Source organism: Cimex lectularius, unplaced genomic scaffold, assembly GCF_000648675.2.
Source record: "Cimex lectularius strain Harlan isolate CLEC.00 unplaced genomic scaffold, Clec_2.1 scaffold187, whole genome shotgun sequence".
Taxonomy (NCBI): domain Eukaryota; kingdom Metazoa; phylum Arthropoda; class Insecta; order Hemiptera; family Cimicidae; genus Cimex; species Cimex lectularius.
The window spans coordinates 224,802-237,862 of record NW_019392726.1 but is presented as its reverse complement, the minus strand read 5'-3'; the positions used below and the strand labels follow the sequence as shown (position 1 = coordinate 237,862).

The following is a 13,061-nucleotide window of genomic DNA, read 5'->3' as shown; positions in this document are numbered from 1 at the left end:
CTTAAGGCCTTAGCCTCATGCGAGGTAAAGGCAAAAAGCATATGGAATTGTATGGAAGTCCTGGCAGAAGTCATTGATGCCAAGACCTGACCCTGGAATGGGTCCCTAGGCATTCAGGACATAGAGGCATTGAGGAAGTGGACATGTTGGAGCCAATATGATTGGCCTAGCCTCTTGCCAATAAAAGGACACATCCGAAAATGGATCCTTAACGAGTCCAAAACCTGGTTGACCCACATCCCAGGTATGAGGCACGCGAAGAGATCATAGAAGGGTCATCCGCAAGACTTACAAAGGAAGGTAACCAGAACGGAACCATTCTAGTTGGACTCCTGACAAGACACTGCCGCCTAAGAAGGCACATGCACCGGATACACGTAGCAACATATCTATGTTTTTGAGAGAATATATGTAGGGCAGATTCTTGCCACTAGGATAGAAAAAGACGCAAGCAAGATCCTACACTAAGGAGCAGCTGGCAAGGCTATGGAGATTAATTAGCAACCTGACGCTGAGTAGTGAGTATAAAAAACAGAGGAGCACAATAGACCTATTCAGGTCGAGGTGCAGAAGGGCTTATGACTACCTCTTTTATATCTATGCCCTAACTGCTTAAAATCCATAAAAGAGAGATCTAAGCCAGGCACCCCCCTTCCAAAGCTCGCTAATTTCATAAAAATCTGACAAAGTCTAGTTCAATTGTCTCCATTCATGCAACTGACAAGTGTCGCAATCAAAATCCAACTTCTAACTCATCATGGGCACTGTGACTAACTCCAAACTCTAAAACAGTAACTGACTCGTGACCAACTGACCAGTTACTCAATTACTGCTGACTGCCCAGTGACTACCCTTTTGGTAGTACCAACCGAGGAAAAACCGTAACCAAGATCTTACACTAAGAAGCCACTATGGAGGTTGATTAACAACCTGAAATTGGTCATTGAGCTATTAAAAAAAATTTTAAACAGAGGAGCACAATAGATCTACTCAAGTCGAGGTGCAGAAGGTATTGTGGCCACATCTTTTATCCCTTCCTTATCTACTATGTCTAGAAAGTACGGAGTCAGATCGAAATGTAGTTCATTAAAATATACATAAATTAAAGGACAGGAAAGGTATTTAAATTTTAAAGAGGCGGTACTCACCCAGTCAAAATATTAATCGAAACGCTAATGATAAAATCAAGTTTAAATTGAATTTCAATTCATTCAAACTGTTTTTAAATGTTTAATTAAATTTCTCGAATAAATGGTAAATAATTTTATCTTTGATTTTGGGGAAATTTCATTGGATTTGTTTGCTGTTGACAGCAGCACTTAGCAGGCGCAAGAGCACGTGACAACCGAGGGGTATCGATCTTCGCTTATAACACTCTTACTCCCTTCTACATCGGCCTTGAAACAAAGCAAGTCGTTAAGTTCGAGATTAAGTCCTTTCTTTTGGCTAATTTCATAAATTAGTTAGTAAACTTACAGATTAAATTAATAAAGCCATGGACACCAACCCACCTACATACGCCGACTCGGATTCGCCCCTGAGATCCTTCGGTAACGTTTTAACATAAAATTAACCTATGGATAGCTTTTGCATGAGATACACAAAACTTAATACATTACACAATTATTTATTTACATGATCTAAGAATGTGATTTTTCGACTAATCAATCAATTGAACTGATTTTTCAATTAACCAGCATGAGTAACCTGCCAATACACTCAAGGAACACAACTAACGATTTTCTTCCTTCTTTTAACTGTTTCGACCTTTAAACAAACAATTTACAAAGGAATCTAGATTTTTCATACATTTGTAAAAATATACTGAGGTCTGAAAGATGATGAAACTAACTTGATAGCCTCCGATCATCAGTATCACTAGTTTAGTCAATTGGGATGCATTTCAGCTATTGACTCCAACCATGTAGATTTTAACCTAAGCACACTCACATTCTCTTAAATACATCCCTATTTATCCAGTTATAGTTACTTTATAATTGATACATTAAAATGTTAATATTTGATTAAGACATAACAGTGTATTGATATGTAAGAATCACCTTCAAATGTCTGGGGTTACGTTTCAATCTTGCTCAAACAATTTGTGCTCTTGAGCTGTTGACTAGTTCATTTCAGCACCAGCACAAGTATATTTACCTCACACTTTCACTATTCTTATTTATTCAATATTCCTCCTGTCACATTGAAAAAAAAAAATGAACGGTGGAATATTGAGTACTGAGTTAATAAGAATAGTGGAAGAGTAAAGTTAGAAGTATATGTGCTAGTGTTGAAATGAACTAGTCAATAGTTTAGGAACACAAATTGCTTCAGCAAGATGGACTCGATTGAAGTGTGACCCTAGGCTAGCAAATAAAAAATCAGGCGAAGGTGATTTTTATTGTTTCTATTATACAAATATTAGTAATATTTCAATGGTTTCTTACTTAGACAGACCTTTATAACTTATTAAGACAAAACGTCTAGTTGTAAGAATCACCTATAATTAATTGTAACACATGTAGTTTTAACCTAAGCACATTCACCTTTTCTTAAATACATCCCTATTTATCCAATTATAGTTAGTTTATAATTTATACATTAAAATGTTAACATTTGATTAAGACATAACAATGTATTGATATGTAAGAATCATCTTCGAATGTCTGGGGTTACGTTCAATCTTGTCCACCTTGCTCAAACAATTTGTCCTCCTGAGCCATTGACTAGTTCATTTCAGCACCAGCACAAGTATATTTACCCTCACACTTTCACTATTCTTATTTACTCAATATTCCTCCTGTTACATTGAAAAAAAAAATGACTGGTGGAATATTGAGTACTCCTGAGTAAATAAGAATAGTGGAAGTGTAGAGTTAGAAGTACATGCGCTAGTGTTGAAATGAACTAGTCACTAGCTCAGGAACACCAATTGCTTCAGCAAGTTGGACTCAATTGAAGTGTGACCCTAGGCTGGCAAAAAAAAAAAAAAATCAGGCGAAGGTGATTTTTTATTGTTTCTATTACACAAATATTAATAATATTTCAATGGTTTCTTACTTAGACAGACCTTTATAACTTATTAAGACAAAATGTCTAGGTGTAAGAATCACCTACAATTAATTGCAACACATGTAGTTTTAACTTAAGGGCCCTCACATTTTCTTAATCCTCTTTACCCAGGAATACTCAATATTCCTCGACTAATGTTTCAATAGTTTAATATTTATAAATTTAAATGTTAACATTTGGTTAAGACGTAACGATTTACTGATATCTAAGAATCACCTTCGCCTGTTGGTTAGCGTTTCAATCTTGCCCATCTTGTTCAAATAATTTGTGCTCCTGAGCTATTGACTAGTTCATTTCAGTGCCAGCATGCGTAAATTGGACCTCGCACTTTCACTATTCTTATTTAATCAGGATTACTCAATATTCTTCCTATCATATTTAAAAAAAAAAATGACTGGTGGGATATTGAGTACTTCTGAGTAAATAAGAATAGTGGAAGTGTAAGGTTAGAAGTACATGCACTAGTGTTGAAATGAACTAGTCAGTAGTTCAGGAGTGCAAATCGCTTCAGCAAGATGGACTCGATTGAAGTGTGACCTTAGACTGGCAAAAGAAAAATAAATTAAATAAAATAAAAAATCAGGCGAAGGTGATTCTTATTGTCTCTATTATATAAATATGATTCATATTTCAACGGTTTCTTACTCAGACATACCTTTATAATTTATTAAGACCAAACGTCTGAGTGTAAGAAACACCTACACCTGTTTTGCCAATCAGGCATCAGACTTCTATATTCCCTGCCTTGCTCGTTGAAGATAGGATCCGGAACATGTAGTTTTAACTAAGTACGCTCACATTCTCTTAATTACACCCCTATTTACTCAGGAGTACTCAATATTCCTCCAATAATATTTTGATAGTTCATAAATTATAAATTAAAATATTAACTGTTGATTAGATGATGGCAGTATGGAAGAATCACCTGCTAAACAGAGTATTAAAGCTGAGGCCCGCAACACCCCACCATGAGGTCACACTTCAATCTTGTCCATCTTGCTCAAACAATTTGCGCTCTTGAACTATTGGAGTAGTTCACTTCAGCACCAGCGCATTTAAACCTTGTCATTATTCTTATTTATTCAGGAGTACTCGATATCCCTCCTATAATATTTTGATGTTTTCTTACTCAGACAGACCTTTATAATTTATTGGGACAAAACGTCTAGCTGTAGGAATCACCTACACCTGTTTTTCACCAATCAGGGGTCAGACTCAATATTCTGTGTGTTGCTCGATAAGGTTGGGGTCCGGAGCTAATCTGTGTCATTTCAGTTCCAACACATGTAATTTTTAACCTAAGCACACTCATATTTACTTAAATACATTTTTATTTACTCAGGAGTACTTGATATTCCTTCAGTCATATTTTGATAGTTTATAAGAATCAACCTATTTTTTTTGCCAATCTGAATTCACACTTTGTACTTGTCCACCTTGTTCAAAAAAGTTAGGCTCCTGAGCTATTGGTTCGGTTTCAGTCTCAACTCAAAAATTTTAACCTATGCTCAATCACATTTTTTTAAATACATTTCTATTTACTCAGGAGTATTGGATATTTGTGCAGTCATATTTTTATGGTTTCTGCTAGCCCTTTATAATTCATAAATTGGAATGTTAATAGTTCATCAAGATAAGGCAAAGTGTAAGAACCACTTATGCGTTTTTTGTCAGTCTGGGATAAACTCTTTAAATCCTGCTCACTCTGGCTCCAGGTGTGACTGAACAAACTATGTTATTTCGTGAAAAGCATCTGTGGTGATAATGGATGTTTCGTTGGTTAGGGGGTGTTTTTTGCTGTTTTTTAACCACAGTTCCTAAATTGTTCACTAGCGTTTGCCATTTGTCTTTAGTAAGTTGGTTAAATTGTTCAAAAGTTATCATTAAACAGTTTTATTTTATTTGTATTAAATATTTTAAAAGTGAATACTTAACAATGTATGCTTAAAAACTTAATACATTTTGTGGAACATGTTGAAAAATGAACTATCATAAAGACTATTTTACAACACCATAATTAATATTCGATTTTTATTTTCAGTTCAGCCCAGGGGAAATTTGTTACCAAGATCACCATATCTAAACGTAGACACACACTTCGATACGAAACCAGAATTTATCCTACCAGAAGGTGCTTCAAAGCAAAGAGGGAGATTTGAATTGGCCTTCGGTCAGATCGGAGCGTGTTGTATGCTCGGAGCTGCCTTCGGCGGCACTGGCGGTTTCGTCAACGGCCTCAAACAAACAACCCTAGCTGGACAAACTGGAAAACTTAGACGGACACAGTAAGAAATATTCAATACAAATGTCCCTTCTTATTTTTATTTTTTTATTAATTAATTTTTTTTTTGTAAGAGTTTTAAATCACGTAATGAAAGGTGGAGCAGCAAAGGCAAATACTCTCGGTGTTTTGGCCGTTATGTACAGCGGCTTTGGTGTTATTTTATCTTATGCTAGGGGGACTGATGATGAACTTAATACTTTAGCTGCCGGAACCGCTACTGGTCTTCTATACAAATCAACAAGTAAATAACACAAATTTAAATATTATTATATATAAATCTATTTATTTTTTATTTTTATAAAGGTGGATTAAAAAAATGTGGGATCGGAGGAGCCATTGGTCTCAGTCTGGCCACACTCTGGTGCCTTGTGACTTCAAGGGATAGATTTCAGAGCATGATGGTAAGCTCGTACACTCCTGCTTGAGGAACTTGGTTTGTCTTGTAAGTTTTACATTTCCGCCCCTAATTCCATTATCATTTATTTTTTTTACAATATCCATCTAAGGAAATGTTGGTAATGTAAAATTATTTAATTTTTAAATATGAATTATGATGGATTTAATGTGTCAACAGTACGATTTGAGATGCATGAGTCAATTAAAATTTCAACTTGGGACAAATGAAATTTTCACATCTTATTTACATTTTGTAGAAAAATAATATTAAAGTTGATAGTTGATCTGCAAGTTGGTGACCCAGCGGCAGTTATAAAATAATAAAGCTCTATATTATTTCACAACCTAACTTTATAATATACATTTGCAAATTTTTAATAAATCTGATTTAACTCAATTTTATATTTTTAATGTAAAATAAATCTTGATCAACTGCGATAATCCTGGTCTGCCTAATATCACTGTTTTTTATCTGTGCCTTGCCTTCTATCATACGAAGTGACGTTTAATGTTTAATTTTTTTTTTAAGTTTTCATTGTTTGTTAACTTAAATTTTGTTAAATTATATTTTCAAGCAATTAGATTTAGAAGTTCTTGTTGTTTTATTGGTAGGAGAATTAACTGAGGTTGCTGCATTAGTTTGTGTAAGATTTTGTTATTCATTTTATTTTATTTATTTTTATTTCTTTATATTCTTCTATCTTTGTAGAATGTAATTAGTCAAGTTTATTATGGAATTTTATGACATAAGTGTTTTATGTGTTTGGGTTTTCTCGTTTGGTATTACATATTTTCATTTTTACACGTCTGAGGATTTTTGTTTAAAAATTCCTTCATCGATGATGGCAGATTATTTCCTTCTTTTGATGGCATTTTTGTCATCACCCAGCATTTGATTGTATGTTAATTTATGAATTTTATTGGTCTAAAGATATCGAAATACCATACACACACCTGAGAAAAAAAATGAGAGAGATTAAGCAGACCAAGATTGTCAGAGACGATCAAGCTGACGTCTATCACCTTATACCCTTACTACAAGTAAATAATTAAATTTATTGAGAAAAAACTATACACTAAAAAGATCTATTTTATATAAACAAGTGCTTCTTACAAGAGTTAATTATGCAACATTTCACATATTCCAATAAATGATAAAAAAATACACAATTAGTTCAATTTTATTATTTTATTTTTATGATCTTTGACATTTGCTACTGATAAAATGTAATAATAAATCCTAGATCTTTTTTTTAAATTATGGTGAATTGTTTCAACTCATAGATTGGATATTTAGAAAAAATATTTCAACCTAAAAGTTGAATTGCAATTTCTCCCGCAGAACATTATTGCTTCGTATTGGATTTTAATTGTCAATATAAACAATTACTAGACTTTTGATTATTTGGAATGCATCTTGGAAATAATTTAATGCTAATATATTTAATTTATAATACCAGAACAATCTTGATAATTCGCATCCTATTTGTTTTTTAACCAGCTGGCCTTAACAAGTAAATGAGTTTTTGAAGAAAAAAAATTAGTCTTCTAAATTAATTCTATATTTGTGTTGTTCCAACGAATGTAGTCAAGTTTATTATGGAATTTTGTGACATAATGGATAGGTTTATGTGTTTGGATTTTCTTGTTTAGTATTTCATATTTTCTTTTATACTCCCCTGAGGATTTTTGTCTTCAAGGTATGCAGAAAAGCAAAATTGAAGGCATTCAAGAGGGTGAAAAACAAGCATCGATGGAAATAGCGTGTCAAATGCTTGCTCAAAAACAGTGGCATGGACCGGCAATCCGCAATGAAATTTTCGGTCTTGATTGATACTGAAATGAGCAACCTATCCAAAGATAAATTAGTCATTGGCTATTCTTTTGTTGATAATTCCAGCGTTTTGATCTCCCTGGAACTGTGTTTAAAAGCCACAGACTTCACCTGAAAGATAGTATATTGGCAAAGACTTATACAAATTCTAGTCCTTGGTATATTTCTCTAGATAGTAGCTCTTGACTTATATATGGTCTTAGTCATTTGTATACCAAATTTATTCAACATAAACTGGAATCTATTTATCCCAGTCTGCTCTATCTTGTCTTTTGATTAAAAATTATCAAATCTTAATTTTGGGATCATGGCTTCAACAGTCAAGCCCAGTACCTCGTCTGCTTTCCTGAAGCTTAAGCTTGACTTACTAACTGAACTTTCCTTGGCCAATTTGTTGACCTATTGCTCTGGCACCCAAACAAGGTTGATTTGTTTATTTTCCCCAAGTCTAACATGGCCTTGATGCAATCCCCAATCTGGCCTTTACTACCGATGGAGTTGACGATGATACCAGACCTTACTCAGTCTTAGAGTCATCTGTATTCCAAATATATTCGGCATTTCTCCCATTCTGCTCTATCGGTTCTTTTGATTTAAAATTTCTTATGAAATCTGAATTTTTGGGATCATGGCGTCTGGTAGGTACCCCTAGAAATTTGCCCTCTTGAAGTTCTTCCCCAAAACTTTTTTTCTCGGCCGATTTATCCTCGCCCCTCAGCCCTATTTGCCTTGGTTCTTAAACAAAGGTGATTTTGTTGTTTTCCTCAGTGTCTGACAGGGCCTTTAATACCTAAATATTTGTTTATTCTGAAATTCACCTTTATCTACCCTTTATTCTTTCATGATGATATGATTATTCTTAATTTCTATAATCCATAATCGACCCTTTCCCTCGCTGCTGTGAATTATCAAAATTGTACTGTATTTGTTTGAAAAATCCCACTAAATCTTGGGACATTTTTTTTATTATTTTGCCTTTGCTTTCGCAATTGACTGCAGGGCTAAGTTCGTGCCCTCAACAAATGGGCTTTATACATATATATCTACAAATACATAAATAAATAATAACGATTTTAACAACCTGGGACTTTTGATTAAAACAATAAGTACTTGGTGAAGGATTTTCCCATTTATTTGAGCATTTATGTCTAATTGTTTGCAAAATTAATGTTTTTCCTGACTGGACTGGAATATATTATTTAATTATAAAGAATATAAATATATTTAACCTCTTAAGAGAAAATGAGAAGTAAAATGTAAAACTTGCCTGGATTAATTATCAACTATATGTTTAAAATTTTACACCAAAGAAAAATAAATATATGTGTAATTTGTAACAAATCATTTTTTGTTTCAGACTTGAGAAAACGCACTCATTAAATTTGATTATCCCTGCTGTGTGATTTCATTGTTTAGTCATATAGAAATAATTTATTAAGATGACAAATTTTGTAAAATAAAAGCCTGTTATAGATGATCAGTTTTTCTGTATATACGAATTTTGTTATGAAATAGAGAATAAATGGAATTTTATTCTACAATTTGATTGTTTGTCTTTTTTACATATTTTACCCAAGTAAAACTAAATCGCTGTGAAGAGATACTGCGCAAGACAAAAATAGAATGTAAAAGAATGTGCAATTGAAATTATTATCTTTGCGTAGGTGTATTAGTAATGAATTGAACCTTATCTCGAGATATTTGTTTTAAGATAAACCCCGCTATCGCAGGTGATATACATTTTGCCTATGAGGCAACCAAGTCAAAATTGTTTTTAATAGAATAATGAAAGCCGACAAACACCTATGCTTGTTATACGTATCGGCATGTTTCGGGACTCTTGTCGTTTTTGTGGCATCGATGACAGCATGGCTGTATTGGGACAAAGCTTTGAACACGTGCCAGTACAACGAGCTGGATTTGTCTCGTAATTGCGGTTGCATACTGTACTCTAAATGGGGTGATTCTTTCATTAAAGGGGGTGATGTGCGGATTTGCTATTTTGCCGTTCTTTCACCGGTGCCGATAATCATTTGGACAGCGTTTTACGCCTTGTACCATGGTTACAGATCATTCTGCACGACGACAAAAGTCAAAGTGACACTTATTACTAAAAATGGGTGAGTTTTATGGAACAAAAGCATATCTGGCAGTTTTATTTTTTATTGTTCTATTCAATTGTGATATATTTTTAATAATAATATGAAAGATTTTTTTGCAGTTTGTCTGCCAGATGGATTTTAGCTTTTTGCCATCCTCATTGGTCTATCATGCATGTTTCTTATAGTCAATTTATGTATTATTACTAAATATTCTTTGTTTTGTTGAAATTACATTGTTAAATTGTACTTCAAAATCAAATAAATTCAATGATTTAAAATGTGAGCTTAAAAAGTGTACAGTAGGCAAAATAACACAGACTAACCACTAAAGATGGGGTGGTAAAATGTTGAAATATATGACAGACATACCAACATAAGAAGCATTCAAGTCCATCACCTCGTAGAATTGCGTGTGTGTTTTCTGTTCAAAAAAAAAATGTTTTTCAAAATTCAATTTGTATTTTTAGAGTTGATGCAGTGAACACTCAACTTTGGTCGAGGCCAATACTCATATTCGCCATAATCCTATGCGTCCTTTCGTCCGTGCTTTTGTTTTCCGAGGGAGTAATCGTAACGGACGGCTACTTAAAAACATGCGACCAGTATAAAAAATCGCTTGTGAAAGAATTGTCTGTAAGTGTCAAGTCTGACGAAATCAAAATGCAAGCTTAAATTTTTCTTTTACCAGGCGAGCGGGGCCCTTGCTAAGGCCATACACGACAGGATACCGTGTGAAGCGCTGTACGACTTTCTAGACTATCTACAACCCGATCCACCAACTTTAGAAGATAAATACAGAAGAGGTGCTTGGCGGATACAGACAAATATAGTCTTAACGATGTCCATCTATGGATCGTGGGTTTGTTTTGTTATACTAATTTTTTTAACAGTTCTGAACATCAGATGTATAAAAATCCCAAGAAAAAGACCAATCTTGAACACAAGCCTTTAATTTTTATTATTTCTAGTGAAAAAGATTGATTTCTAATCATATTTAAATATATTTAATAAAAAGTAAAGACAATGGAAAAACATGTATTCAAGTAATACATTTAAAAAAACATCTCTCTTAAAAAAATATACTTACATTGATCACCATTATATTACATATTCTTAATTTTATACTTTTTTAATTATATTTTTAATATATTCACTATAAATTTTTATAAATATATCCCCTCATCAACCTTTTTATCCATCTATACTTTATAAACAGAAGTTTGGTAGAAAATTTTTGTAAAAAAATTAAATCCTATGTAAAAGTTACCATGATTTAGTATAAAACTTAATGTACTGAGGAATACTGGTGAAGTTAATTAAATATTCACCATGCAGTAAAAATATCATATTCAATTTTTATTATTATTACATCAAAGGTTTTTTTTGTTTTTTTTTAAATATGTTCTAGCCCTTCTTTTCAAAAATTGTCAGAACGGAACAAAATTCTCAACTAAAAGACAGGTTTAAAACAATTGGAGATTTTTATAAAACAACTGAGCTTCTATTACATTCCTTCAAGTTCAATAACAGTCCAGACCTTTCACCTTCAGACAAATACCTCTTGCCAAGGAATAGCTTGCTTATTTATGGAAGAAACATTTCCTACAATCGAAAAAAAAAAGAGTTAGTGTTTTTCAGTGAATTCTATAACATCCACTTAATAATCCTGACCTAGCCCCTTCAGACTTCATTTCAAAACGGATTACTTTAAGGAAAAAAATTTCATATACTGGCAAACATAAAAGCCAAGTCGATGTTTTTTCAATGGATAAAACTCAGCTCTCACATCAACCTAATAATCCTGACCTAGCCCCTTCAGACTACTGTTTTACAAACATGGGTTACTTTAAGGGAAGACATTTCATATGTTTGAAATTATGCAACTTAAGTAAATTTTTTCAATGGATAAACTTGAGCTTATATCACATCAACCTAACAATCCTGACCTAGCCCCTTCAGACTTCATTTCAAAATAGATTACTTTAAGGAAAAAATTTTCATATACTGGCAAACATAAAAGGCAAGTCGATGTTTTTTCAATGGATAAAACTCAGCTCTCACATCAACCTAACAATCCTGACCTAGCCCCTTCAGACTACCGTTTTACAAGCATGGGTTACTTTAAGGTAAAAACATTTCATATGTTTGAAATTATGCAACTTAAGTAAATTTTTTCAATGGATAAACTTGAGCTTATATCACATCAACCTAACAATCCTGACCTAGCCCCTTCAGACTTCTTTCCAAACATTTCATACATTGGAAAATTACAAAGATTAAATTCTGGAATCTTTGTCTTTTTTATTTTATTTTATTTTTATGTTGATTTTAATATTTTTTCCGAATCATCATAAGTTTCTAAGTAATTAATGAATTAATTATTTCTCCACCTTTCTAATATAAAATTCATAAAGACAACAAAGTTGTTTGGAGGACTTTTTTTGCGATTTATTTCACGCATCTTTCCTGACTGTCTTATATTTTTACCCCAGGCAGGTTATCTTGAGCATACCCCCGTTTTTTTATTAATTCAGCATATTAGCCAAGAAGATGTGTAATATATATACATACACATATTTTTTTGTGGGGGAATGGGTGCGTGAAAAAAGGGCCAGTCGTGACAGTGGGAATCGAACCCTAGACCAAAAGTCTATCACGCTAACCACTTGGCTACCGCAATTAAAAGGTTATAAATTATTAAAATTAACTCTCAATAATAAAGATCATTTGTATAAATTGTTTTAAAAAATTAATAAATATTTATTTAGAAAATTACAACAGCTGCACCTTTTTTTGTTTTTTGTTTATTAAACAAGAAAAGTATAATAAATTATAAAATACAATCAATTAATACAAAACAAGTGTTCCATCTTTAAAACAAAAAATCAAATAAATTACGTACAAATAAAGGAATGTGCTTGAACACTGAATATTACTTTGGTATTATACAAAAATAAATTATTATTTTAAAGGTAACAGTCTCAGTAAATCAAGGAATAAGATTAATAAAATTTCATTTAAAATATCCGCTATCTACTATACAATATATATATTTTTTATGTTATATTGACAGCTATGTTGCCAGTACATGGGTCTAACATTTTCATAAAATTTATTTTATGTTTAATAATAAAAGGCACCTATCATACAATATATATATAATTATTTTGATAAAGAAACCTAGGCTCAAAGTGGCTTCTAAAAATATACACATGTTTTGTTTCTTTATTTGGCCTTTCTCAACTTTCTAATAGCGCTAATTTGGTTCTTAAATAATTTTATTACATAATAAAAACAGTACTTTGTATTAACCTAGCACTTTTTTTTTTTTAAAAGCAGTTTTCTTATAATTTCCTCTTATATTGAAAAATAG

General features: G+C 32.5%; 2 protein-coding genes across 3 annotated transcripts; both read left to right on the top strand.

Moving 5' to 3' along the window:
* Positions 1–1,361: 1,361 nt before the first annotated feature.
* LOC106670296 (mitochondrial import inner membrane translocase subunit Tim23-like) lies at positions 1,362–9,127 on the top strand. Of its 2 annotated transcripts, none has more exons than XM_014400491.2 (5): positions 1,362–1,550; positions 5,114–5,357; positions 5,428–5,597; positions 5,660–5,798; positions 8,944–9,127. In XM_014400491.2, the coding sequence occupies exons 1-4, from the start codon at positions 1,496–1,498 to the stop codon at positions 5,779–5,781; spliced, it is 591 nt and encodes a 196-aa protein (XP_014255977.1). In that variant the 5' UTR covers positions 1,362–1,495; the 3' UTR covers positions 5,782–5,798; positions 8,944–9,127. The 2 variants fall into 2 exon arrangements, with proteins under 2 accessions (XP_014255977.1, XP_014255982.1); XM_014400496.1 differs by having other exon boundaries at positions 5,660–5,757; positions 8,944–9,125.
* Positions 9,128–9,274: 147 nt separating this feature from the next.
* On the top strand, positions 9,275–10,789 carry LOC106666757. The gene is made up of 3 exons (XM_014394175.2): positions 9,275–9,706; positions 10,156–10,321; positions 10,377–10,789. The coding sequence occupies exons 1-3, from the start codon at positions 9,372–9,374 to the stop codon at positions 10,638–10,640; spliced, it is 765 nt and encodes a 254-aa protein (XP_014249661.1). The 5' UTR covers positions 9,275–9,371; the 3' UTR covers positions 10,641–10,789.
* Positions 10,790–13,061: the final 2,272 nt, after the last annotated feature.

Excerpts from the sequence above, each read along its gene's own strand:
- LOC106670296 (XM_014400491.2), top strand. The coding sequence starts at position 1,496 with ATGGACACCAACCCACCTACATACGCCGACTCGGATTCGCCCCTGAGA. Across the intron at positions 1,551-5,113 it reads TTCGCCCCTGAGATCCTTCG|TTCAGCCCAGGGGAAATTTG; the intron begins GTAACGTTTTAA and ends TTTTATTTTCAG. Across the intron at positions 5,358-5,427 it reads GGAAAACTTAGACGGACACA|AGTTTTAAATCACGTAATGA; the intron begins GTAAGAAATATT and ends TTTTTTTGTAAG.
- LOC106666757 (XM_014394175.2), top strand. The coding sequence starts at position 9,372 with ATGAAAGCCGACAAACACCTATGCTTGTTATACGTATCGGCATGTTTC. Across the intron at positions 9,707-10,155 it reads ACACTTATTACTAAAAATGG|AGTTGATGCAGTGAACACTC; the intron begins GTGAGTTTTATG and ends TTGTATTTTTAG. Across the intron at positions 10,322-10,376 it reads CGCTTGTGAAAGAATTGTCT|GCGAGCGGGGCCCTTGCTAA; the intron begins GTAAGTGTCAAG and ends TTCTTTTACCAG.